Raw genomic sequence first — 26,122 nt, forward strand, 5'->3', positions numbered from 1 at the left:
TGAACAAACCGGAATAACCTGAATCGATTCTGCAATTGTGTCGGAGATGCAGCTTGTGCGAAGATGTAAGGTGATAAGTAATACCGCCTCCACTCGACGAAAGCCCATTATACCGGCCACTTCGCCCAAATTCCGCATGACATTTTGGCAATAACGAATAAAACGTTTGTTCCACTATCAGAGATTATTGAGACAACCTCGACGACTGTATACTTGTCGCAACATCGCCTCCCCTATGCAGCAGAACTCCTGACAGTCAGAGATGTAATGTGATCGTCTTGAGTACTGAACGACTTTCGTGTGACCTAGAAAATAAGATAAGTTGCGGACAGAGAAGACACCATAGAGTCAGGCATCTTTCAGAGCGATCTCTGCTCAGGCTCTCGAAACCCGCATTCGCTGTTCCTGCATAGACGAGGATATCTGTCCAGCGACCCATCAGTCCATCATGTGTCAGCACGATCTTCATCAGTTCCTCTGCGCCCTGCCGAAGGTTGAGCAGCACATCCACCTTGAAGGTTCTCTAGAGCCATCACTCGTCTTTGAACTTGCCAAGCGCAACAACACACCTCTTCCCACCGACGACCCAGCATATAGAGACATTGATTCGCTTTCAGCTCGCTATCGCAAATTCACAAGCCTCGATGACTTTCTACATTACTACTTCATCAATATGAGTACGCTCATCCACGAGGTTGACTTTGAGGACTTAGCATATCGGTATTTTCAGAAGGCGCATTCGCAGAGGGTGATACACGCGGAGGTGTTCTTTGACCCGCAGGCTCATACGAGTCGTGGCGTCGAGTTTTCTACGATCGTGAATGGGTTCAAGAAGGCTCGGCAGCGAGCGAAGGAAGAATTTGGCCTCACTAGTGGACTGATTGTATGTCTTCTCCGTCACATCCCGCCTGCAGATTGTCACAAGGCCTATATCCAGGCTCGTCCTTACCTTGAAAGTGGCGAGGTTACAGGACTAGGACTGTCTAGTACAGAGCTAGGAAATCCGCCACATTTGTTCAAATCGAGCTATGACGATGCAAAAGCAGCTGGTTTCAGGTTGACCGCCCATGCTGGTGAAGAGGCAGACGTGAGCTATATGCGCTCTGCCGTCGAAGACCTGCATTGCACACGCATCGACCACGGAATAAAACTGCCTAAAGATCCTGACTTGCTGTCTCAATTCGCGAAGGAAAGGATTCTTGTTACGCTATGTCCACTGAGTAACGTCGAACTACGTTGTGTGAAATCAGTGTCGGAACTACCAATACGACAATATCTTCAGAGTGGTGTTCCGCTTAGTATCAACAGTGACGATCCGGCATATTTTGGTGGATATATACAGGAAAATTATTGTGCAGTCCAGGAAGCATTCGAATTGAGTATAAACGATTGGCAGGGCATCGTGCAGGGCAGTATCGAACTGAGTTGGTGTGGGCAGGAACGAAAGGAGGAGATGTCGAAGGAATTGGCAGGCGCGATGGAGATATGCGTGCAGTGAGAATATAGCCGTTTTCTATTTCTTTCTTGGATAGATGGAACTCTAGATTTTTTACTTCACAGAGACGCGGTGGAATATCCTGGTCACACTGCAGCACTAGACACAACGTGGACAGTGGTACAAATCATACCGTCGTCAGAAAGTGGTAATAACAAGAACAACATCTCAACTTTCGCAGCCTGGCTCAGTCGAGTTTGAGGACTCGGAGTTTCGAAGCTCAGCGGAATCCACTTCTCACCCACCACCAGGCCAATCATGGCTCCGAAAATCATCGCCCAGCAACCCCAACACGAAAGCCCTGAATTCCCAAGCCAAGCCAATCCGTCCGTCGCAAATGACCCAAAACGCTGGGCACAGTTGAGTTCTGCCGTGGCGACAATGTGGCTCGGACCCCTTGTTGTCAAAACATGCTTTATCGAACATTCAGATCAGTCAGACCTGCTTCCATAACTATGTGTCATGGGATAGTGTTTAATGGTAGAGAACACCTCCAACGCGATCCCTGTATAGGACGATAATTGCAGTCGGCTTGCTGCTGTGCAATCGCCTACTTGACCTATCGTGGCTTGCGGAGCAGAACGGGACTGCCCAAAAGAGACAGGCGACGAGCCGTGACCAGACCGCCTGACTACAACTTCAATCACATACACATGCACGCATGATCAATTTTGTGTGACAAGATAAGACTGAAGTCCATCTCGACATCGATTTTTAGGAAAGGACTTCTGCAGCGCCCTTTGTCTCAGTCTCCGCCTCTATCCATCTTTTTTCCTTCTCACCACCACCGCAATGGCATCCGCGACAACCACAATCCTCCAGACCGTGACTCGTACCATCTCCTCAGTCTCTGGTCCTCCAGCATCCGGTACCAGCAATGCATCGGCAGATCGTGCACCACCACAAGGCGGTGTTTTTGAAGGTCTTAACCCGACACATTATGACACCAAAAACCCGATTACGCTGTTCGTCATACAGGCGGTCATTGTTATTGCATTTACGAGGCTGTTGCACTGGCCGTTGTCAAAGCTACGGCAGCCGAGGGTGATTGCGGAGGTTATTACTGTAAGTTCATCGAGGATATGAATTACCATTCTCGCATGATAAGCATACGACCGTGGGCGAGCAAGAGACTAATGTTCCTGCTACTAGGGCATCCTCCTAGGCCCCTCAGTCTTCGGCCGCATCCCAGGCTTCACACAACACATCTTCCCCACTGCCTCAATGCCTGCCTTCTCACTGGCCGCAAACATTGGTCTTGTTCTCTTCCTCTTCCTCGTCGGCCTCGAAGTCGACCTTCGCTTCCTGGCCTCCAATTGGAAAATCGCACTTTCAGTCGGTGCAGCAGGAATGGCTCTTCCCTTCGGTCTCGGTGTCGGCATTGCTTATGGCCTCTACCACGAATTTCGTGAGGATGAGGGTATCATGCCTATCAGTTTCGGCGTGTATGCATTGTTCATCGGTGTCGCGCTTGCAATTACTGCATTTCCGGTCCTGTGCAGAATTCTGGTGAGTTTGAAACTACTCACTACGCCTGTGGGTGTGATTGTTCTCTCAGCAGGTGTGGGCAACGATGTCGTCGGCTGGATCTTGCTTGCTCTCTGTGTTGCTCTGGTGAATTCCGGCGCTGGACTGACGGCACTGTGGATCTTCCTCGTTGCGATCGCGTACTGTCTTTTCCTGGCTTTTGCGATCAAGCCTGCCTTTCACTGGATCCTACGAAAGACGAAAAGCCTGGAAAATGGTCCGACTCAGGGTGTTGTCGCGCTGACTATCCTGCTCGTTTTAGCGTCTTCATTCTTTACAAACATCATCGGCATTCATGCTATTTTCGGCGCATTTATGGTGGGGTTGATTTGCCCCCATGAGGGTGGATTCGCGATCAAGCTCACGGAGAAGATTGAGGATTTGATCTCCGTGTTGTTCTTGCCACTTTATTTCGCGTTGTCTGGTCTGAGCACCAATTTGGGTTTGTTGGATAATGGCATTACCTGGGGATATGTCGTTGGCGTCACAGCAGTTGCTTTCATCGGGAAGATTGTTGGTGGCACGGTCGCGGCACGACTCAATGGTCTCGTGTGGAGGGAGTCTTTCACCATCGGATGCCTGATGTCCTGCAAGGGTCTTGTCGAATTGATCGTGCTGAATATTGGTCTTCAAGCGAGGATTTTGAGTCAGCGCACCTTCACTATTTTCGTGGTCATGGCACTGGTTACGACGTTTGCCACAACACCGCTTGTGGTGTGGTTGTATCCTGATTGGTACCAGGAGAAGCTCGACTTGTGGAGGAAAGGCAAGATCAATTGGGACGGTACACCGATTTCGGCGACGGTCGAGCAGGGCGATAGTGCTGAGGAGATGGAGGTGGATGTTGCGAGTCGTGTCTTGGTGTACCTCAGGACTGATGGGTTGTCCAGTCTGTTCAATATCATCGGGCTGTTGACAGGAAGAAGACAGAGTTCTCAACAAAAGACCACTCAATTAACTAATACTGAGAAAAGAGCAAGTGCGAACATGGATGAAAATCACTTGAAGTATCAGAGACCACTGCGGATTCATGGTCTGAGGTTGATGGAGTTGACGGAAAGAAATTCATCAGTCATGAAAGTGTCGGAGTTGGAGGAGTATGCGACTCGCGACCCGATCATCAAGGCATTTGGGTCTTCAGCACATGGCACAGCGAGAGACGTGACGATGTCAGGACAAATAGCAGTTGTGCCTGATCATTCGTTCGCTAACACTCTGGTGCAAAGAGCGACCAACACACGCAGTCACCTCATTCTTTTACCCTGGAGCGAGACTGGCTCTGTCTCCGAAATCCCTTCTTCATTCGACAGTGCCCCGCTCGGCGCAAACGCTGATCCTCTAGCGAACAGATCATTCTCATCTCTGGTGGTTAGTGTCTTTGACGAAGCTCGGAGCACTTGCCATGTTGCAATTTTCGTTGATCGATCATTGCTCAGGCAAGGCGTTTCCGATAATGATGGCCAGAGCAGTCCAGTCCACGAACGAGCAACACGACAACTCAGCAGGACGTGGACGGGCGTGGCTAGTATGCCAGACCTCCATGAGAACCAGGGCATGCTGTTCAAGAGCAGCGACAGCAACGTCATGGCACAAATTCGAGTGCTCTACACAGGTACAGCTGACGATCTTTTCGCGGTGCGTCTGGCATTGCAGTTAGCGAAGAATGGCGGTGTTACTGTCCGCATCATCAATGTGATTGGTGAGCAGATTGACACCACAACCACCAAGTCAGCTTTCTCCTTGGGCAGGCGTAAGGAGGCCACACCTCTGCAAGAGCTTGAGCATGAAATTTCAGATCTGGTCAAGAACAATGTGACGTTCGAAGATGTCAACACTACCGCATCAAGTGCAGTTGTTCTCGACGCACTATTGTTGAACTCAGCCTCTGATTCTGGAGACATCACAGTCCTTGTCGGCAGGAACGTTGCAGCACCACAGAACCAAGGAACTCCATCTAGCTCGACGTTACTCGAACGGCCGAACGTGCTGGGCGGATTCACGAGTAACCTGGTAGCGAGGATGAGAGGGTATAAGATAGCAGCGAACTTGTTGGTTGTACAGGCAAAGTTACCTGTAGTAGGTAAAGGGTCAGAGCTGGTGGGCAAGCATGTAGGTGGTAGTGATGAGAGTTTGGCGATGGGATCGTGAGTCGGGCAGACTCTTCTTCTTGTTTATGATTGTCTGAATAGTATGGATGCATCTGAATGGGCAAATACCAAACCAATCTGTGCCAGCCAGAGTCTTGCGGCGTGGAAGATGGGAATGCGTGTGCTTCGAGGCTTGGCGAGCAGTGAGTATGCGCCAGTTGGTCATGTTCAGAACTGCTTCAGTGATCTCCATGTAGTGGACATAATTTGACCATAGAAGCAGCAGCAGCAAGGTGATTTGAAACAGGTTAGGGCTCAGCCATTGTCAAAGTGTTTGCATGGTTAGTTTGCTGACGTGTCAGAAGTGGCCCCTACCATGGCTTCAAGCAGATCTCATGACAGAGAAACGACCAGCCCTCACGTGTCTCTTCTGTGACCTGCGATGATAGGGTTGAGAGATTGAGAAGCCATGGTTGAAATTGGCGGAACAGTTAGTTCATGCTGATCGCGACTGCCCGAACTGCTAATCGAAAGACGCTCCTTCCGGGACATCCACCGCCTATCGACGTCATTTTTAGAGGTTGCACTTGCCCTCAAATTCCTGCTGAATTTCCTCATCCTTGACCTCTCACAACCAGCGTGCCTTGGTGCCGCTGTCCCAGCCTCACCTTGATGTCGGTCCGCGTTCAACTCGACCTACCCCATGGCGATATTTATACCAACTTGGACTTTGTCACCGGACGAGTCCTCCTTACCCTCCCTACTGATGCTACTGTCTCCGCCATAACCGTCAAACTAGAGGGAGAAAGCAGGACGCGTCTGGAAGGACCGAGGTCGTTGCCAGGAAGTTACGATGATGACAAGAAAAAGACTCTACTGGAGGTTCACAAGTTACTCTATAAGGTAGAGACTGTCTTTCCGACACCAGAACTTCGGCAGCCAGGACCCTACAGGACGAATAGAACTTCGCAATACACTCTGCTTAGAGGTCAATATGAATATCCTTTCAAGTTTAAGATGCCCTTCAACAGCGACTGCGTCAGTAACACGAGCATAATAAAAGATCTCAAAGTTGGTCAATTGAGTGTGCAGTACGGGCAGGAACCGCTGCATGCCAAATTACCATTACCACCCTCACTGGCAGGATATCCTGGCGAGGCTGACATCAGGTATTTTGTGAAAGCAACTGTTGTGCGACCTAAATTCTACCACGAGAACCTGCGAAACGAAATATCCATAACGTTCCTACCCATTGAGCCACCTCGCGCGACGGCAACAGAAGGAGAAATATACGGCAGAAGAAAACACCAATTCCAGAGGACAAACACTGGCAATAGCATACCACGCAAATCTTTGTTCAAATCGAGCAAGCCGGATCCTGTTCCAGACGAGGAGCCTCTCGCTTTCCAGGTTGATGCCAGATTACCCAATCCTGCTATCATAACGTGTCGGGAGCCTCTACCACTACGAATTCTGGTTGAGAGACTGAATCAGAGTACAATGAGCATATTCCTGTCCATGTTGCAGATTGAGCTCATAGGGCATACCGAAATACGAGCATACGATTTGCAGCGGAAAGAGTCGCATCCTTGGTTGCTCGTGAGCATGGCCAATATGTCTATACCACTCGAACACCCAAGCAACAAGATCGACAACTGGACCATTCCAAGCCAACTTTGGGACAAGATTCGTCTGCCTCCTACGGTCCCTCCCACCTTCAAGACATGCAATATCAGTAGAAAGTACGAACTCGAAGTCAGGATAGGCCTGACACATGCCATGGCTACTGGAATGAGGCCGGAAATCATAGTGAGTCCGATCAGACTGGATGTCGAGGTCTACAGTGGTATCCGTCCACCCCCACAGCTACTGGACGCGATGGCACAACAGGCTCAAAGCCAGCAGTCTCGAACAGACTCAATGAACAGCATACCGAAGCTGGACACCAAACAAGATACGCATATTCAACAATCCTATCTCACTCCAGCAACTCCACAGTCGCATTGGTCTCCCATCTCCATGCCGCTTCCTCCTGGTGCTGATCATACGCCTTCCACTCCTGCAGCGGTTGCCGGCATTCCTCATACCACGAACGACGATCTACCTCCAAGCTACGAAGACGCAATCGCAAATGACTTGGCCCCAGTCGATGGTCCTCGACCGTCAGGCTATACCGCAAATGGTGCCCCATCTCCACAAGCACCAGCTTTCAACCCAGACTCGAAAAGCGGTCTCGCCAGAAGGGTCTCGGAACGACTCTTCTCCTCAAACGCACCTGGTTCGGGCAGATCTAGCAAATTTGCCTCGGGTGATATGTCGCGATTCGGCGGTGATGTTGTGCCTGAGGAGTCGGCAGCTCATATTGATGCGGATCTGGTCGAGGCGTCGAGTCGTTTGACCATCACGAATGAGAGTGGGAGTACAAGCGACGTGCCGGAATACAAGCCACCTTTGCCTGTAAGAAGGACGACTGAACAGCAGTATCAGCAAGCCCAGCAGCCACAATACACGAGTGGGACGGAGAAACCCTGAAATCTGAATAGGATCCAACTCTCGCGCGTGAAAACATGTAGCCATGGAGCATAGCCTCGCTGCAAGAAGTCCGAAAGCTCAAACTGTTGAAGTGTGGGTGAAGGTGGACGTAAACTCATCGTCATTGCAACTTCGTACGGTACCCAGATTTACTCCAAATCTTGGAATCAAACGACCCTCACTTTACGCGATTTGGTTCACTTGACACAAATCTTCACTCAAGTGGAATCTCTGACCCCGCATTACTTAGCTGATCACGAAATGCAAAATCCGGCTAGCTATGCTGGTCAAATCTTCTTTGAACCCAACTCGTTCTTCTTCCTGACCGTCAACGATGAATCGATCTTCTGACACGACTGACGAACTTTGTCTCTCTGACAGCGAAGTCTCCCGGTCCATGCAACCTGCTGCGAAGTATAGAAGCACACTGTATGCCTATTTCCAACATCTTCCTCCAGGTGGCGTCTGCAGACAACCAGCTGAGTATCGCTGCGAAGCATGCTCAGATGTATCCAGTGATCCCCTTCTCGTTTCAAAGCCATTCTTGCAGAAGACCTTCTACTGCAGTCAATGATGTCAAAAATGAGACTGGTCTGCACATAAGCCCGGCTGCAACATCACACGACTTATGGTTAACAGATTTTGCCTCACCAGAGCAGTCAAATTCAACCAAAAGGCTTTCTTCACTTGTCGCTGAAGTTTTTTTGATCTTCCCATTGATAGCTTGAAGATGAGGGCGGGCGCCCTTGAGGCGAAAGAGAGACAAAGTTGTGCACGGAATGTTTTGGCTGATTATTCGGAAAGTGTACTGGGATACGAAGACAAGAAAATCCAGCGCATGGTAGACACTATGGTGATGGGCACTCAGACATTCCATTAATCTTTTCAGTATGTGCAAGCTGTTGCTCATCGATAGGAATGACCCAGAATCTGTGAGGATACTGTATTGACGTGTTCCGGATGCAGGGTTGCTCAGTAAGATTGAGGAGATCACCCTCCGTGCCCAGCCAGGACCGCACGGCTGGGAGTATTACAGACTGTAAGCACAGTCCTAACAGCTGATAGCCCGGACTGTAGGATTCATCGCGTACTTCGCCTTACTGGCTCGTCACATGAAACGCGCTTGGCTCTTGACATTGATGGTGGTCAGTCTGGACACGAGAAGATGCTTGTAAGAGGGACTGAGTATAAGACGCAGCAAATACGCCATGTCGTTCGGGTTCAGCCTTTTGATTCTGCATTGCGTTACCCGATGCAGTATGAGCAGCCCGACTTGTCGAGCAAGATGTTCACATGTAGAGACGACGCAGCAGCTCTGCAGTATCGGAAGTGGATGCAGTATAGAGCCTCATTGCTGTTTCTCGCTAAGATTGAGTGCGGCCTCAGAGGGAAAGGCTGGGCTCCTCGAGAGCTGTTGTTTGGCTCGCAACAAGAGTTTCTGGACATATACCAATGGCTCACGCAGTGGCGCGAGGCACACTTGATCGACTTCAAGCAGGCGCTGGCACGGCACAGCTTGCTGTGTTCAATCGAGACTACGGAGGAGATTGTCGATGACGAAGAGGATAAGTCGATGTTGTATACGCAGGCTCCTCCTGATTCAGAGAATCTTAGCACTTTGGCCCGCCGTCTTGCCACTGAACCGGATTTCACTTACGTTTCTGGCAGTCAGAGTGACGGTGAAAGTAAACCTTAACAAGGAAATGTTGTCGTGAACTAGGTGCATTTTCACTCAAAATTAGTAGTGCTTTCTAGAATTTTCACTATGTTTCGTTGCTTGCACTCACTGTGCAGACACTCATTGTGCGCGACCCACAATAGCAGTTTAGGTCACCAGTGCAGGAATAAACAGCCACGACTTCTAGTCCACAACAACAGAACCCTTCCACACCCCTGCTCGTTATCGAGAACCAGCCAAAGCAACACCCCACCTCGATTCCCAGAGATGACGACTTCCAATGGCAAGCTTAGTCCGCGGACTTTGCTCTACATACTCAAATCAATTATTGGCGTTCCAGACGAAGCCTTTCAGGCAGCGAAGTTTGCAAAAGGACAAGATCCGAAGACACACGCCCCGGTCAAATGTGCTGTTTGTCAGACACCTACCACAGAATGCTGCGTGGGCTGCTCGAACGTCGTCTACTTCACCGATCTCACAGCGGATCGAACGTATTACTGTAAGAAAGCATGTCAAGAACAAGGTTGGCAGAAACACAAGGAAGAGTGCAAGAAAACCAGGGCTCTTGTCAATCAACAAACCCTGCAAAGAGCTGCAACGCTTATGCAACAGGCGTTCTACACTTTTCGATTGATGTCCTTCGACTTGTCGTTCAAGAGCTTGAAGTGGTCCGAGAACACTCTTGTTCTAAAAGAGGGAGCTTATGAATTCTTTGACATCTTGGCTGATTTTCCTGACGAGTTGACACTCAATGAGAGTCAACAGACGAAGCAAATACTGTTGACCATGACATCTTGCTCTGACACACTGATATCCTTTCACAGAGTCTGCGTTCTATTTCTGAAAGGTAAGCTCGACTGTCCCTGAACGACCCGCATGTGCTAATCTTGTTCGAACAGATGCTGGCATGACCAAGAAGATCGAGGAGGTACCTTTTTTGCCAAAGCCAGGACCAAGAGCTTGGATCTTTCACGGTGGGGACAGCACATCACATACGACTTCCCATGGCAAGAAGTCGTCGCGCAATTTTACGTTGCGTGTGATCCTCGTAATACTGAGGAGACGTGACAATGACATTGTAAGCCCTTCATGCATTATCTCCACTTTCGTACCGCATGCTTGCCCATTGACAATGGCACCCACTGACACAACAGGCCAGACACTAGTAACATCTTGAGACTTCGCGTAGATAGATTCTACTACCGCAGAAACCTGGGTGCTATCCATCCAGTAACAAGTGAACAAACGGGTATAAGTATACCACAAACACGACAGATAACTCTTTCAGGGAGCACCAAGATCAGCATCATGTAAGACTTATACTAACCCCCCTATAATGGTGCTGGCCACGTTGTCCGTCGCGTCCGGCGCAAAATCTCACTCGCAACCACCGCCTCCTCCGGCGCCGATGTTCACCTCTTGATGAAATGTGAACATCACAGAAACTGAAGAGCTATATGTCTTCGGAACGAGCCTGTTAGCAAGCATCAATGACCGTACCGAAGACGGTATCGACTAAGAATGCAAGCCGAGTTGTTCTACCAATATCGAGTCGAGTCACCAACAGTACAGCCACTGCCAGTGATGGCGGTCGGACGAGATCAGTCTCTCCCTTTCCACCTCTATCAGCTCGAACCTCGTCGTCCTCAGCCGAAAACTGCAGCAGTAGCAGGAAACGAACTTTCGTCGTGCCGTTGCGTCCTATTCCCACCAGTGTTGCTACTTCGTTTAGCACCATTGCCAGCACGGTTCGGATAAACAGTACCGTCCTCGAGGCCAGCTCCGGTAGTAGTGCAGCAACAGCTCCAACGACAGGTTCAACGACAGCAAGCTCCATCGCACCACTCGAGCTCGTACCAAGCAGTACACTGACTATGTCTAGCACAGTATCTACGAGCTCGGAGTCATCTTCATCATCGTGCCCCCAGATCGAACTATCGGATGTCGATGCATTGTGTATCCTGGTTGATAGGTGTCTGTACTAGAGTACGTCTGATCAGCCATGGGTTGAGTAGTACGGAGAAAGAGTTGTGTAAGATATGTATGGCACGATGTGGGTAGTTCGTCTTTGAATTATGTCGAAGACAATGTGTTGAACCACGGTGATAGTGATAAGGCTGCGAGAGATAGGTTGAGACGAAAATTCTTGCTTAATCATCTATCAAGGTGCAGCTCCAGCTCGGACAGCGCGGAGGAAATTTTCCTTGTTATGCATAGACAGCAAGGACATCAACACAGGGTTAGTCCCTTCACATATCCAATCTGCATCATGTGCCATGGCAATATGCATCCCTTCCTGTGTTTCTGCCTTTCGAAGTCTTGAGATAGTGTCTTTAGCTGCGTCGATATCCTCATGCAAGCACGCTTTACTACCAGGAATATTGAAATACCCGATTTCTGCCTGTCCGGACAGAAGCTGCCTGCGAGGGAATATCAGTATCGGGAAAGGACACGTTGTGGTGGTAAAGACTTGCCTCGAATGACAGCAATCACTTGACAGTATCACCCACGCTTTAGATCCGCCCACGTCAACCCGAGCAGCGGCAGCAAGATTACCTACCATATGACCAGGTGCATCGAGGATTATGAAGGAACCATCACCGAAGTAGTCTAAAGCCCTGGCAAAGGGCCCGAATGCCTCCCAGGTACCTTCCAGCTCTGCCCAATGTTCCGATACATATTCGGAGGGACCGAAAAATCTGCCATCCCAAAGACTTTCACTTGTGGGCTCTCCATCGACGATATGTCCTGGCGAACAATGTCGTTTTGTACCCGGACCGAGGACTCCCTTCGCCATAGGAAACTCATCTCTGATAGGTCTACAATGGTCCCAGTGCGCATGGCTGCCGTTCTCATTAGTACAGGCATGTAAGCTTCCCTCTGTTTCGATCACCAACCTGAAGAAGACGGTATCGATCTGCTCACCCTGCACGTTCAGAGCTTCGAGCTGCTTCACAAGAGGCTTTTTAGGACCCACCGGGTTTGCGAGTGACCATTGTGTGTCTAGCACTAGCGGAGTGTAAAGGCTGCGGTCCTGGCCAGGCGCCGATCAGCTCAACGGCATTGCTGCGCTGCAGCGTCATGTGCTTACCGAACTGATGCCTACATCCCATAGTATGTGTCTGTTTGAGGTTGGATGGTAGATATGGAAGCACCAGTCATACATCCGAAAGGCACGTGAATTCGTGTTGGCGTGAAGCATAGAGATATCAGCAGTGGATAAGCTGCCTCCATCCAGAAGGTCGACACGTACTGTCGCCATATTCATGCGAGATGCTGAAGCTCAATCAACATTAGGGGCCTCAATATGTCGTAAGTTCTGGTCAGGATCTACGAATAACGAGGATTAGCTACTCGTACGAAGATCGAACACGGATCTAAGATGTGGGGTAGCCTTTACCTCTTGCGCTCAAGTTTCGGTTCTATGGTGATCGGACCGCCTAGAAGAACATGGCAAGCTAATAATGGAAGATGCGATGGCTTGTCCACGACAGCGGCAATGAGCCTATGCGTGACATTAGTCCTGATCCTGGGAAACGTGTGGACCACGCGCGAGCGCTTCACCGTATCTTGAAATTGATGCTCAACAGCATGCTTAGCGCAAACAAAGGTATGGAAAGACTCAAGATTACAACAGGCTTGACACAGGGGGCTCACATGTCTGACTACATGGCTGAAAACATAATACCACAATGCGAAATCACAAGCAAAGATCATGCCCAAGCATAACCTGGATATTTCCAGTCGAGTGTCAGAACCCCACCTCGTACGACACCCCACGACTACAGCGAAGAGGCTGTGACATATCGAAGCTTTCCATAGCGACTCTGCCATTGATACGGCCTAGGTTCTCAGTTTACTGTATCGATAGTCCACCAAGTCATTCAGCGACTTTACAACACATCAGTAATCTCAATAGTTTTCAGTCAGGATGACAACACGGGAACTGCATACCCCTGATCTAACCAGGCTGAAGGGCAAAACTGTGGTCGTTACCGGTGGTGCGACTGGCATTGGTCGTGCGACTGTACGGCTCCTGCACGGTAGCGGAAATCTGGTTTATCCTCAGGGAGGCTGACTGACATTTACAGAGCACGGCGCCAACATTGTCTTGGCAGACTGGAACGAGACTGAGGCAAATGCCTTGTTGAAGGAGCTGAGACACCCATCGTGTGTATAAAGTCACTATTAGATAGCTGCTCTTGCTCACAACGCTGTTTAGAAGCATACTTTTCACCAAGACAAATGTGGCAAGATGGGAGGATATACGCAATGCTTTTCAAGCTGGCTATGAAACGTTCTCCTCTATCGATGCGATAATCTCGAATGCTGGAATCAATTCAGCAGAAACGCTGCTGGACTTTGACCTCGACAAAGAAAATGGCTCATTATTACCGCCGAACCTAGACTCTTTGGAAATTAATCTAATTGGCCATATGTACATGGTCAGGTGCGCAATGTACTACTTCGAAAAGTCGAAGACAGTCACAGGTTGTATAGTCTTAACAGCATCGGCTGCTGCTTTTCTGGATACTCCACCATTGTATATCTATTCAATTGCCAAGGCAGGACTGCTTGGTCTCATGCGATCTCTTCGAACAACGGTGACAAAGCAAAACGTCACTATCAACGCAGTCGCACCCTGGATGACCAGTATGCCTCTTTTTCGAATTGCCATGTCCGTGAAGGCTAATCGCTTACAGTGTCTCCCATGGTCCCTCGAGCTCTAGTAGATCTTTGGGGTGATCTGCCTTCAAATACGGGTGACGGTGTAGCGCGCGGACTTGTACTTCCCATCTGTAATCCTAGCATAAATGGGAAGACGTTCTTTGTGGCAGGAAACACACTTGTGGAGGTAGAAGACGCGATTGCAGCAAACGAGCACCTTATCTTCGGAAAAGAGCTTTCAGAACAAATTAAAGAGGGCCAACGAAGGCTTCTGACTGACAACCCTTTCACTTGAGGCTATTTTGCTGGACAAGTGATAGATAGCAAACTCTTCCATCGTTAGATCAATTCGCATTCGAGGGCGACAGCATGTGGTGTAATGCGTTCTGCCAATCATCGGGCCGATCGAGACTGTTTATTTTCTATCAAGTTCATCGCGAACTCAAGAAAGCTAGACAACCTGTATTGAAACCTTTTTATTTCATCATGTCCCCTGTTCACATGAAATCATGATCAAAGCCTTTACTAGTCCACATCTACTGGCAAGATGACAAGAAATTGAGAGGACTATTCACAGTTCGCATAGTACTTCAATCGGGGCGATCAACATTTCAATAGCACACGGAGACCAGTGCATTCAACAACAAGCTAGTTGTGAGGAAATGTTATGCTTGACAACATTTTGTATGCAAAGAAGAGTGCTATGTTGCTATCATGCCCAGGATTTTGGATCTGATATTTGGGGGACCCAAATACCATTGAATACGCAGCGTATTGGTCATCCGAAACACATCCGAGAAAGTAGGCAAGACACCTTGCGTAACACCGTCTCACGACTTATGATCCATCTGCTGCAAAAGCTTTCTGGACATCCGTTTCGCACCTATAAGTTACGATGCTGTCAGCGTGACGACTCAGTCTATATTCCCTACTGTTACTAGATTGTATCTGGGAACATATTATGTTGGTTGAATTTCAGCCATTCATGGTCGTGAGCCGATATTACTTCGACGCCCCAGCTGGCTAAGACCTTGACTTTCTGCAGGGTCTGCCTTGCCCCAGCTGGATCAGTGTGTATACACATTCGATGACCGACTTCGGTCTCCCAATGAGCGAAATCGCGATCTTCATCCAGTAGACGTCTATCGTGAAAGGCATCGCCGCTCAGACAGACAAATTTGTTTGATCTTGTCCGACACAAAAGGTTGATATGACCAGGCAAATGGTCAGGCGCATCCAACACGTAGACTGTGCCGTCACCAAAAACATCCAACGAAGCATCGGATGGTCCAAGTGGTTTCCAGCTAGTTCTATCAGCAGGCGAGCTGAGCTTAATGACGCGGTCTAGGGGCAGAAGATCAGGGTCAAAATGCTGGTGAGAGCCCATGCCTCTAGGAGGATCTGCCAACAATCTCAATGAACCATTACCAACCACGAACGTCGATTTTGGAAAGGTCTTAGGGTCTCCATGATGATCATAGTGTACGTGACTCAGGAGAATGAGATCCATGTCATCGGCATGCAGGTCTCCTGATGCAAGCTGAGCTGCGGCCCCCTGTTGAAGCTTGTAAGCCCGTCGGTTTTGCAGATGCTCTTGAGTTGCAGCACAATAGCGATCCTCAGAATGTCTGAGCCCGAGGTCGAAGAGTATTCTGAACGGTTTCTTTGTCATAGTCTGGTTCAGTCCTGAGGCTGCTGCTTGACCAGCATGCTTTACCAAGAACGCCATTGAAGGGACTGTTTATTTGGCGTGCATATCAGCCCCAGATGTGAAAGATCTTTCGGGCAACGTAATTGACCCGCATACAAGAGGTGAGACAGCAACATATCGTCCCTTCCATCGTGTAGTAGCATGGGATTCCATGCATCTAGACAACAGTAACAAAATGATTAGTCTGTTTCAATCACTCGTTAATCCAGCAGCGGTTACTGGAAGACAGGATGTGGGGTCGACCACTTCTTCTTCGCATCAAGTATATAGGCTTTGATGAAGCTACCGCCCGGACTTTATTTCACTATGGAGCCTGAACTTTGCAAAGCCTGTGCGCACACCTTGATGTCGTGAACACATGCTCAGACTCAATCTCCAATATCTGACGAGCTTAGCTGATTTTGCATGTGTCAAGAGATTTCGTGAGCTAACGAGCAAGCAAATCTTCGAGTCGATGTCACCCTCTTGTGCGGGAAATGAATGTCCATATGATTTCTTGCATCCATGCAAAGTCTGCTACGGTAGAACCTCTTGTGCGCAATCTCTGGCAAGACGTACCGCTTGACAATGAGGTCGACACAAGAGCAATTAGCGTTTAATTTTCGTGCAGATACCCAAGCTGGAATAACAACTAATGTAACCATTACTAAAAACACAGTACGCAAGTGGGTGTCCACTCGGTCGTAACTTCAAAGTTCCTCCCCCACATGCCATGATCGCTTTTACTTGTAGTTTAAACTATCTGGATCTCGTTGGTTAGAGGGCACTACTTGCATCTGTTCAGAAACACGATATGGAAACACTTCATCATCCCAAGCTAGGCAAAATCCGGGGCAAGATCGTGGATGATGTGAAATCTTTTCTAGGCCTTCCTTATGCGTCACTGAAGCATCGCTTTGCTGAGCCGCAGCTTGTGTTACAGTATGCTGGACACGAACATGACGCTACCAAGCCTGGGTGAGCACTATGTGCTTGCATACTAAAGCACCATTGAAGATTGACCATGATTGCATCTAGTCCGATTGCGGCCAACATTCCCAATGCTTGCGAGCGCGAGCACGATCTCATTCAGTGCTCTTTACCAAGCAGCAAGTTTGACTTTGCGGAGCTTGACTGCTTAAATCTATCGGTTCATACTCCAGCTGCTACATGCAATGGTCTGCCCGTTGTCGTTTTTATTCATGGGGGTGGTTTCGCGACAGGGTCTCATGTATGTCTGAAGCCAGTTCCGGACAGACGCCAGCTGAGATATGTAGGCATGGCCACAATACGATTTGGCTCGAATTGTTCGACAGTCTGTAAAGGACAATCAACCTATCATTGGTATTGGTATCAAGTATGTTGAAATAACCACACACGGAACGTAACTCATTCAAGTGCCAATCAGCTACCGCCTCGGCTTGTCTGGCTTCTTATACTCTGAGAATCTTAGAAGAGCTGGTATCAAACCGAATAGGGGCCTCATGGACCAGAAAGCGGCGTTGTCGTGGATCAATCGAAATATTCATAACTTTGGCGGAGATAGTCGCAGGATCACACTGCTCGGTGAGAGCGCTGGAGCTGGTGAGTACAGAAAGCGAGCACAAAGTGTGTCTGTCCTAATGATTACAGTATCTGTTTTCCACCACTTAAGTTCGGTTGAGTCACTGTTTGGACAAGTCATAGCAATGAGTGGCACTCCGCTACTGATGAAAGCCCTTCCACCACCAGCATACGAGCACATGTATAAGATCGTGCTCGAAGCACTGGACATCAAATCCCAAAAGCCGCACGAGGAACTCGAGGCGCTTCTGCAAATAACCTCAGATGACATATTGAACAAGGTTCCTCCCACTGCAGTCTTGCTGCCTGTGGAGGGTGCTGGCACCATCAACCTACAACTAGGCTCGTCCAATCTCGAAAAAAGTGTCACAGAGCTACCTGGTCTTGTGTGGTGTAGAAGGATCATGACAGGAGATTGCCAGCTAGATGTAAGATATACCACCGAGCCAAAGGTCGAAGCTAATGGACTTATAGAGCAGTATATTCATGGCCATGCTTCAGTCTAAGGCGAACCTTGTCGATAGGTTCCGGCTTGCTGTTTCGGATGCCGTACAACACGATGACCGTCTTACACAGCTAGTTCTCGACACATACGATGTCAAGCCCATCTCTGTGCTAGAAGAAGTGAATCGATCTGTGCTTCGATTCATCTCAGATATAGGCTTTTACGTACCTACTATCTCTATTGCTGACTCGTGGCCGACCGATCGAGCTTTTGTGTACCATTTCAACGAACGAAATCCGTGGGCAGGCCCATTCAAAGGTTTTGCAACACATATCTTAGACGTTGCTTTCTTGTTTCAAAACTACTCAGAACTTCTCTCTGAAGAACAACGGACATCATCTGAGGACATGGCTAAGCACGTCGTCACATTTGTAAATGGCAAGGATCCATTTTCACCGTTTAAGGGCAAGCAGAATGGTGGTGCTCATATATATGGGCCTTCTGGTCAGGCTGGTTTCATTGTTTTTGGATCAGCAGAGGCCGTTGGCCGTGATTCGAGAATCTGGAAGCTTGGTGATCAGGTCGGTTTGGATAGATTACTGGAAGCATTCCAGAATATTCTCAGAGGTTAAAAGCCATTTGCCTATACATGGCAACAGTGACAAGGGACAAGTCGCATGGAGCATTGTGAGAGCGGCAAAGTAAAAGAGTTGAATATTTAAGTCAAGCGCCGTTACAACCATCACAACTAAGATGAAGTGATAAATCAGCAGTGAGTAGCACCTGCAAATCGTTGTGCTGTGCAGTAACGGGATTATCACATTCCAATCGTGGAGGCTTGAATGTTTGCCAGTCCTGCTGGGGTGACCCCACCTCGTATTCTATGAACAAAGCTATTTAGCTTTCAGATACTTCACTCTTGCAACTTTGAGGCGACAAATATCCTATCCGAGGCATCAACATCCCTTGGCACAGACTTCAAAGTCGCTGAATCATCTTCATCATCATGCAGACGTCATCCGACGATGCTGCCAAAGCAGCACATCAGACTCTATATGAATTGGGCATCAAATGTCGTCGCGAAGTTGTTGGAGATGCGTATGTTGATCGGGCGCTGTCACAAGGAAGCAGCGACTTTGCAAAACCTATGCAGGAATTAGTCACCGAGACATGTTGGGGGTCTGTATGGACAAGGCCAGGACTTGATCGCAAGCAGAGAAGCCTTCCAAATATCGGGATGTTGTCTGCTTTGAATCGATCCACTGAGCTGGCCAGCCACGTACGAGGGGCTGTCAGGAACGGACTGACACTCGTTGAGATTCGAGAAGCATTATTGCAGGTATCACAGTATGTGGGAATGCCGGCAGGGTTAGAAGGATTCAAGGTTGCGGAAAAAGTGATAAATGAGATGATCCAGAATGGAGAATATGCACCAACAACCTAAGCAGGCGACCGGACAATGGAGGATTTGGGCTATGATCTTTTGAGAGATCTGAGTGAGCTGATAGAATCGATCATGGTATCACAAGAATTGACGTTTCGAGAAGATACTCGCTGATCTCGTAGAATTATATGTGGGAATTTTGAGTGCTCACTCTGGACAACGTCACATAGCTTGCTGTAGGAGTATCGTCAGACAGATCTCCCGAAGCACTCCAGTGTCTGCCCACTTTGGTAGGCTTCTCCACCTCGTCCGCTATAGCGACAGCCAAGTCCGCCGCAGAGATACCAAGCAGTCGACCGTCGAGGTTCGTGGGATCATCTGCGTCACCACGCACAGGCAGTCTATCATACCACACTTGATAATGTCCCGTCCTTTTGCCTGGACGATAAAGAGCACTAGGTGAGACGAAAGTCCACCGAAAAGAGGTATTGCCATCGAAGAACATGAAAGTTGTGCGACAAGCAGTCACAAAAACAAGAGCACCATCGTTCTTGACAACAGCCTGCTCGTAGCTGTCAATGACCTCTCGTGACTTGACAGACCCGTGGCCACGGTTTTCCTCCATTCTTGCATTTCTGTAAGCGCGAAGAGCCGAGCCCATAGGGCCAAGTCTCTCTTCCATATAGCTTGTATGGGCTTCACTATCTGCGATGGCTCTTCGATAAGAAATCCACCATGGCTTGTTCTCCAACACAGACTGGAAACCAATTCCTGGCATATACAGGCTGCCACAGCCTCCTACCATGACAAAATAGCCGACGTTGGCATGTCGCGCTGCTAGAATGATCTTTCGAGTGACCTCCAAGAAAGGCACTGTTACGTTTGTGTCAGTAAACAAGACTACTTATGACAAGTGTTACCCACTATACTTCAGAGCTTCATGACCAGCTGAGTGTGGTCCATAAGCATTAATCAGGACGTCAACATCTTTGAACGTCCGTGCCAAGGACTCGATGCTTAGACTATTGACGTCTGCGGCTCTGGCCAGGTATCTTTCGTGCTGTCCGAGAGTATGTGGATTCCTTGAAATCCCAATCACCGTATGGCCTCGATTGATGAGTTCTAGGCATAGGTAAGATCCAGTGAAGCCGGCTGGTCCGATGATTCCAATGTTCAAAGGGTGGCCAGACATGGTGACGGGAGGCTAATCTCTATGACGGAGAATACCAAGCACTGGCTACTGGAACATGCTCGACACAGCAATCGTCTGGGGCGTGAAGTAGCAAAACTTATCGAGTGCTGGCTGGGCTAAGAACCACGTGGGGTAGTCTAGCCCCGTCAAACCCGTAGTAGTAGTAGTAAGCTTTAGCGAGATTGGAGGCCGAGAACCAATCGAGGACCCACCCCCAGCTTTACCAAATTCCCCCATCTTCATGGACGAACTCAGATGTGGGGTAAAGCCTGTCTTCCTGTCAAAGCTATAGAAGCTTTAGATACCCTAGCGATCAGGGAAAATGTTCAGTCAAATCGCCTGGAAGTGTTTAAATTTCTGTTCTTGATAACAAGCTCCCACTACTTTTCGCAAGCATGGGTTTCCTCGGCATCCTGGAGGACACAAAACTTGCTCACGTTCCTGCTACTGTCATCCTAGACGATGTCCACAACACTGGCAATGCAAACAGCAGTACCTCCTCTCTCAAACACGGCACAGGCAGGCACTCTCACGTCGTACTTGTTCCTCAACCATCCGAAGACCCTAATGATCCACTCAACTGGCCAACTCACAAGAAGACAGTGATCATGATGCTTGCAAGCTTGGGCGGTTGCATCTTCGCCTCGACCTTTGGACCGCTTTTGAACGCTGGACTGTTCGTTGTCGCGCAGGAGTTGGATCGAACATTGACGGATATCACTGTCACTAGTGGATACACTCTTCTCGTCGCTGGATCGAGTGGAGCTTTTGTCTCCGCCTTCTCCCAGAAATGGGGAAAGCGTCCAGTCTTACTCGTATCTGCTCTTTTCGGATTTATTGGCTCTATTATGGGTTCGACTGTCACAAGCTACCATACACTTCTGGCCGCACGCATAGTACAGGGGTTTGCGACAGCTGCTTACGAGAGTCTGATCATCTCAATGATCGGAGACCTCTATTTCGTGCACCAGAGAGGTGTATATGTGGCCCTCACGAGCTTGATCTTAGGAGGCGTCTCCAACTTCTCGAGTGTCATCTGCGGAGCTATCACCAAGAACCTGGGGTGGAAGTATCTATTCCATTTCTGCACAATGGCATCAGGTCTTCACTTGATACTCTCTTTCTTTTTCTGGCCTGAAACTCAATATCGACGGGATCACCGCTATGATATCGATGAGTTAATTGACGACAACCTTGATGAACTCGTTGGGGTGGAAAAACGACATCAGGCCGAGCTCGAAGACATCGAGAAGACGGCGACGACAGTTTCTTCAAGTTCAGCTTTCCACATTCCACCAAAGAAAACATTTATGCAGGAGCTGGCAATCTTTTCAGGCATATACTCGTCCCAGAATCTACTCAAGCTCATCGCGGCACCGTTTCTTGTCAACACCAACCTCGCCGTGCTATTTGTTGTTGTTATCACTGGCAGTCTGACCGCTCTCTATGTTGCGATGTCTTTTGTGATAGCACAAATCTTTTCAGCTCCGCCATACCTCCTCACACCTTTTGGAGTGGGCAATCTCTTTATCGGACCGTTCATTGGCGGTCTGGTAGCTGTTGTGTTCGTCGCGGCGACCTATGATGGTTTCATCAAATGGTGCTCTCGAAAGAACAATGGTGTATATGAGCCAGAATACCGTCTGCTCCTGAATTGGTTCGGCATAGTGGCTGCAGCAGGCCTAGTCGGGTTTGGTGTGTTGTGCCAAAACAGTGCAAGTTATTATGCGACCGCAACGATGCACGCAATTGTGCTTTTCGGAATCGTTGCCTCGTCCACCGCCCTCAATTCGTATGCTCTTGACGCTTTCAGAGACATGAGCAATGAGATCTTCGTTGCCGGAATTATTTACAAAAACTTCCTTTTCTACGGCTTCTCATATTTTGTCAACAACTGGACCGCAACAGCTGGACCCAAAGTTGTCTTTGGTACCTTCGGTGGTGTCGCTGCTGCTCTGGTATTGACTACCCCAATCTTTTTCCACTGGGGCAAACGCTATCGCAGCCACTGGGCAAGACATAATATCCTGAAGAAGTTGTCCATCGAAACCCATGCCAGCTTGTAGCAGCCGGATGGCGTACTTCTGAGCATGGCGCAATAGGCCATGTAGTTCTTTTCGTATCGTGCATAACTCTGTACTCAGAATATAATCTTTAACGAAATCGTTGATCATCGTTGTTCGAAGTCAAAACGTTTCGATTCATATTGACCAAGCGCGTCGCGAGGTTTGCTCAAGCCTGTTGAATGGTTATGATAGGTGGGGTATGACTAACATATAAGTTTGCTGCTTCTCGCTTATGGAAAGCTCGCGCGATCCAGCAACCTCGTGTTAGTTCTCTCAAGCATGGCATCTCCTCCGGGCAAGATCATCACTCATAGCAATGGACAGACAACTCATTACATCGAAGATGATTTTACAGACCCATGGAAACCTTGTGAGACTGTTTTAATCCAGCATGGATTTGCTCGTCATACCGCCTTTTGGTATCACTGGATACCAGCGCTTGCGCGAGAATATAGAGTGGTTCGGCGTGATGCTCGCGGTCATGGATTCTCGAGCGTTCCTTCGGCAGATTCCAGTTATAGATACACGATGGAGACCGTATGCTCAGAGATCATTGACACCATGGATCAGCTCAACATCGACAAGGTCCATTTTCTGGGAGAATCCACAAGCGGCATGGTTGGAGAGATACTGGCGGTCAAATACCCTCACCGACTACATTCACTAACCATTTGCTCCTCTCCAACGTATCTACCACCACGAGCTCTGTCCCTGTTCGCATTTGGCCACTCTGATTGGCCGACTGCTTGTCGTTCGCTGGGATCTCGAGGCTGGGCTGAGAGTCTGAGCACAATACCAGGGACTGTTCAAAACACAAATCCCGCATATTTGAAATGGTGGGTGGATCAGGTTGCTCTATCGAGTGGCGAGGGTCTGGCAGGATACGCAGGTTTTCTCTCCGAATTGGATGCCAGAGATTACTTGCCACTAATCAAGATACCTATGTTAATTTTGGCACCAACTAATAGTGCTGCTGTATCTATGAAAGACCAGGAAGGCATTCAGGCGATCGTGCCAGGCTGTCAGCTTATCAAGATTGATGGTGTGGGACACGAGATCTATACCGAGAAGTCGTCAGAGTGCCAGAGAGCATTTTTGGATTTCTTGGGAAATATCCAATGCCAATGATTGATGTGCTTGAGGCATTGTGGTACAGCTCCTATCTTCGCAGGGTCTTTGCAATACTCAAGCACATTTCTTCATGCTTCAGCTATTGAATCTCCGTGCAATTCGTTGTTCAAAGTTCATCGAAATGCGATTTGTAGTTTATGAAACATCGACCAGCACCACTAGAGCTGGAAACTGTCTGCCTGCACCGAAGAGGGTATTTCTGTATGCGCATCAGAAATCCCTGTCTTGATATTACCGCGTATTTTGATCTTCTGACACTATCATTCCTCACCGTGGTCTGTGCATCAGTTTCCGATCCTGGCTGTCCGGGTAGTCCAATGCTCGCGTAGCTATTCAACATGGCAAGCGTTATCGCTCGCTGCTTCCCACTCGCCGTGCAACTCCACACTACCAGCCGTCCAAGAGCCTCAATACAGACAAGATGATTTTTTGCTTGATCGAGTTTGAGTGCGCCCGACCATAACCCAGGTGGGACACGTGAAATTGAGATTGAGCTCAAGTGACAGCGATTCATAGAGCAAATATCAGTCGGGTATGTTATTCCATCCGAGACTCTGAAAAAGGCAGCAAGGTCACAGGGAGGGCGTGCTGGTGATGGGATGGTTTGGTAGTGGTAACCTCACCGTCGCTAAGGTCAAATTCTGAAGCGTCAAGGTTTTGCCCAGCCTCAGGGGTAGTCATCAGTCAGACAATGGGATAGAGCATGACTCGGAGCTCTGCTGAAGTCATGAATGGCACGGGCCGCAGTGCGTGCATTATGTGCGACAGTGTTGGCGATACTACAGTGATATGGTTTGCGATTCTGGATGTGGAAGGTCGGACGACCCCGCAGAGGTTACTGAGTTCGCAAGGTTGGTGACATGGTCGTGCATATCTCACACCCTGCAACCTCAAGCGCTTTGCTTGAGGCTCGTGACATGACATCGTCTAGTGTCAGTGCTCTTCAATCTTCCATCAGGAATGAGATGCGAGTCGTCGCAATGAGGCGCTGAGCTCGTTCTGCTTCGTTCTCGTACTGTGGAACTGGGAAGATGACTTGAAACTCGATCGCAATCGACAGGCTATAGGCCAGTGTTTCAGATCAAGCAACACCTGGCTAAAAGTACTAGAATAGGTAGAGGCCTCAACCGTCAAGATAACACGAAGCAGACGATCCAGAGAAGCCTATGCGCATCCACCACGTCCCACTAAGCACATATTCTGTCATGAAGAGGTTGCTTGAATTTGGAGGCGTTTGGTTGTAGGCGAACATGCGTCGAGTTTCCCTGCCAGACTCACCTGCAGTTGCGGACTGTGCCCTTTTCACAGACTCACATCCTCGGCCTTCTTACCTCCCACAGCCTTTGTTGACATTTCTTCCCGCAAGTTACATCTAGAGCTAGGTCTACATGCACGCGTCGCTTCAAGAGGTTGATAGACTCATACAAACTCATACGAAGGCTCTACTTTGGAGCCTTTCGAGCAGGGTTGTGCTTCAAATCTGTCGCGACTACACTACTGGCATCAAAAACACTACAAGCTGAAAGACGTTTCATGCCCTATATCTTTCGGTAAGGTTGCAGAGTTATTGGATATTATGCATCAACGTTCTCTTTAAGATCAAGTCAAATCAGTTCGACCAGCTACCTGGTCAGCCTCCCAATCCTGTTTACCACCGAGGTATTTGAACACTACTCTTGCGTCGAGTTCACTGTATTCAGGATCAGTGCTGGCCTCTGTGTAGAGTTTCAAAGCTGCATCGCCAAGCGCAAGTCGAGCACCCCCACTCTTGGCTGCATCTACTGCTAGGCCAAAATCCTTGCGCATTAGTCGAAGCTTAAAGCCACCCTGATAGCCGTGACTAGATGGAGCGTCTGGACAGAGACCTGGTACCGGGTTCCAGGTATCATTGACAGTGCTGCTTGCTGTGCTTGTCTTGAATATTTTGTGGAGAACTCTAGGATCCATCCCTTGTGACATCGCTATGTTGAAAGCTTCAGACGTTGCGATAGCAATAAGACCAGAGCAATAATTGTTGCAGAACTTCGCGAGGAGCCCCAGACCTGGTCCCCCACAGGGTATGATCGATTTGCCTAGCATACTAAGTATGCTCTGGAGAAATCCGACGTTCTGGTCATTGGGGCCACAGCCGAGCATGAAAGTCAATGTCCCGTTCTCAGCACCAAGTGAGCCCCCAGATACTGGGCAGTCGTAAAATGACGCGGAGGTGCTTTTTCCTTTGACAGCCTGCCGGACGAGACTCGAAGTTGTGATATCGATGGTGGAGCAATCAATCAGAATTCTGTCAGATAGGTCGGCTGACAAAATTCCGACATCTGGAGTCATGTACACGGAACGAAGATGATGCCCTTCAGGAACCATAGTTAGAACGGTGTGCTGCTGGCGTGTTAGTTTCGTCAGGTCTCTGCGATCTGCCAGGTCAAAAACAACTCACGGAAGATGCTGCGACCTCGCGAGAGTTTTGCTGCACTACTACGCGACCCGGATGTTGTTCAGCCAATACTCTTGTTACTTCGGTATTAACATCGAAGACATAAATGACAACATCTCTCTCGGTCAGCTTCGTAAGCCTTTCGACCATACGAAGCCCCATAACCCCAAGACCAATAAACCCAATCGACTTTGGTACCGACATTTTGAATTTAGGTCGCGTTTCTGATCACA

The 26,122-nt window shown here is 48.8% G+C and overlaps 11 protein-coding genes across 11 annotated transcripts; 8 read left to right on the forward strand and 3 right to left on the reverse strand.

The window, feature by feature from the left end:
- Window positions 1-448: 448 nt before the first annotated feature.
- On the forward strand, window positions 449-1,498 carry AAH1_2 (adenine deaminase; the record flags this gene model as incomplete). The annotated part of the gene is made up of 1 exon (XM_064902704.1): window positions 449-1,498. One exon carries the CDS (start codon window positions 449-451, stop codon window positions 1,496-1,498), a length of 1,050 nt encoding a protein of 349 aa, XP_064750843.1.
- A 789-nt stretch (window positions 1,499-2,287) lies between these two features.
- Window positions 2,288-5,170, forward strand: LTR64_008391 (uncharacterized protein; the record flags this gene model as incomplete). Its single annotated transcript, XM_064902705.1, has 2 exons — window positions 2,288-2,560; window positions 2,648-5,170. 2 exons carry the CDS (start codon window positions 2,288-2,290, stop codon window positions 5,168-5,170), a joined length of 2,796 nt encoding a protein of 931 aa, XP_064750844.1.
- A 611-nt stretch (window positions 5,171-5,781) lies between these two features.
- On the forward strand, window positions 5,782-7,641 carry LTR64_008392 (uncharacterized protein; the record flags this gene model as incomplete). Its single annotated transcript, XM_064902706.1, has 1 exon — window positions 5,782-7,641. One exon carries the CDS (start codon window positions 5,782-5,784, stop codon window positions 7,639-7,641), a length of 1,860 nt encoding a protein of 619 aa, XP_064750845.1.
- A 1,285-nt stretch (window positions 7,642-8,926) lies between these two features.
- LTR64_008393 (uncharacterized protein) lies at window positions 8,927-9,337 on the forward strand (the record flags this gene model as incomplete). Its single annotated transcript, XM_064902707.1, has 1 exon — window positions 8,927-9,337. One exon carries the CDS (start codon window positions 8,927-8,929, stop codon window positions 9,335-9,337), a length of 411 nt encoding a protein of 136 aa, XP_064750846.1.
- Window positions 9,338-9,586: 249 nt separating this feature from the next.
- Window positions 9,587-10,485, forward strand: LTR64_008394 (uncharacterized protein; the record flags this gene model as incomplete). The annotated part of the gene is made up of 3 exons (XM_064902708.1): window positions 9,587-10,166; window positions 10,219-10,397; window positions 10,474-10,485. The coding sequence occupies 3 exons, from the start codon at window positions 9,587-9,589 to the stop codon at window positions 10,483-10,485; spliced, it is 771 nt and encodes a 256-aa protein (XP_064750847.1).
- Window positions 10,486-14,924: 4,439 nt separating this feature from the next.
- LTR64_008395 (uncharacterized protein) lies at window positions 14,925-15,716 on the reverse strand (the record flags this gene model as incomplete). The annotated part of the gene is made up of 2 exons (XM_064902709.1): window positions 14,925-15,388; window positions 15,416-15,716. 2 exons carry the CDS (start codon window positions 15,714-15,716, stop codon window positions 14,925-14,927), a joined length of 765 nt encoding a protein of 254 aa, XP_064750848.1.
- Window positions 15,717-17,161: 1,445 nt separating this feature from the next.
- Window positions 17,162-18,317, forward strand: LTR64_008396 (uncharacterized protein; the record flags this gene model as incomplete). Its single annotated transcript, XM_064902710.1, has 3 exons — window positions 17,162-17,261; window positions 17,310-17,668; window positions 17,715-18,317. 3 exons carry the CDS (start codon window positions 17,162-17,164, stop codon window positions 18,315-18,317), a joined length of 1,062 nt encoding a protein of 353 aa, XP_064750849.1.
- Window positions 18,318-19,253: 936 nt separating this feature from the next.
- Window positions 19,254-20,261, reverse strand: LTR64_008397 (uncharacterized protein; the record flags this gene model as incomplete). Its single annotated transcript, XM_064902711.1, has 2 exons — window positions 19,254-19,942; window positions 19,994-20,261. The coding sequence occupies 2 exons, from the start codon at window positions 20,259-20,261 to the stop codon at window positions 19,254-19,256; spliced, it is 957 nt and encodes a 318-aa protein (XP_064750850.1).
- Window positions 20,262-20,656: 395 nt separating this feature from the next.
- Window positions 20,657-22,327, forward strand: LTR64_008398 (uncharacterized protein; the record flags this gene model as incomplete). The annotated part of the gene is made up of 1 exon (XM_064902712.1): window positions 20,657-22,327. The coding sequence occupies one exon, from the start codon at window positions 20,657-20,659 to the stop codon at window positions 22,325-22,327; it is 1,671 nt and encodes a 556-aa protein (XP_064750851.1).
- Window positions 22,328-22,606: 279 nt separating this feature from the next.
- Window positions 22,607-23,455, forward strand: LTR64_008399 (uncharacterized protein; the record flags this gene model as incomplete). Its single annotated transcript, XM_064902713.1, has 1 exon — window positions 22,607-23,455. One exon carries the CDS (start codon window positions 22,607-22,609, stop codon window positions 23,453-23,455), a length of 849 nt encoding a protein of 282 aa, XP_064750852.1.
- A 1,602-nt stretch (window positions 23,456-25,057) lies between these two features.
- Window positions 25,058-26,093, reverse strand: LTR64_008400 (uncharacterized protein; the record flags this gene model as incomplete). Its single annotated transcript, XM_064902714.1, has 2 exons — window positions 25,058-25,834; window positions 25,893-26,093. 2 exons carry the CDS (start codon window positions 26,091-26,093, stop codon window positions 25,058-25,060), a joined length of 978 nt encoding a protein of 325 aa, XP_064750853.1.
- Window positions 26,094-26,122: the final 29 nt, after the last annotated feature.

Source organism: Lithohypha guttulata (assembly GCF_036872675.1).
Source record: "Lithohypha guttulata strain CCFEE 5908 chromosome Unknown scaffold_9, whole genome shotgun sequence".
Taxonomy (NCBI): Eukaryota; Fungi; Ascomycota; class Eurotiomycetes; order Chaetothyriales; family Trichomeriaceae; genus Lithohypha; species Lithohypha guttulata.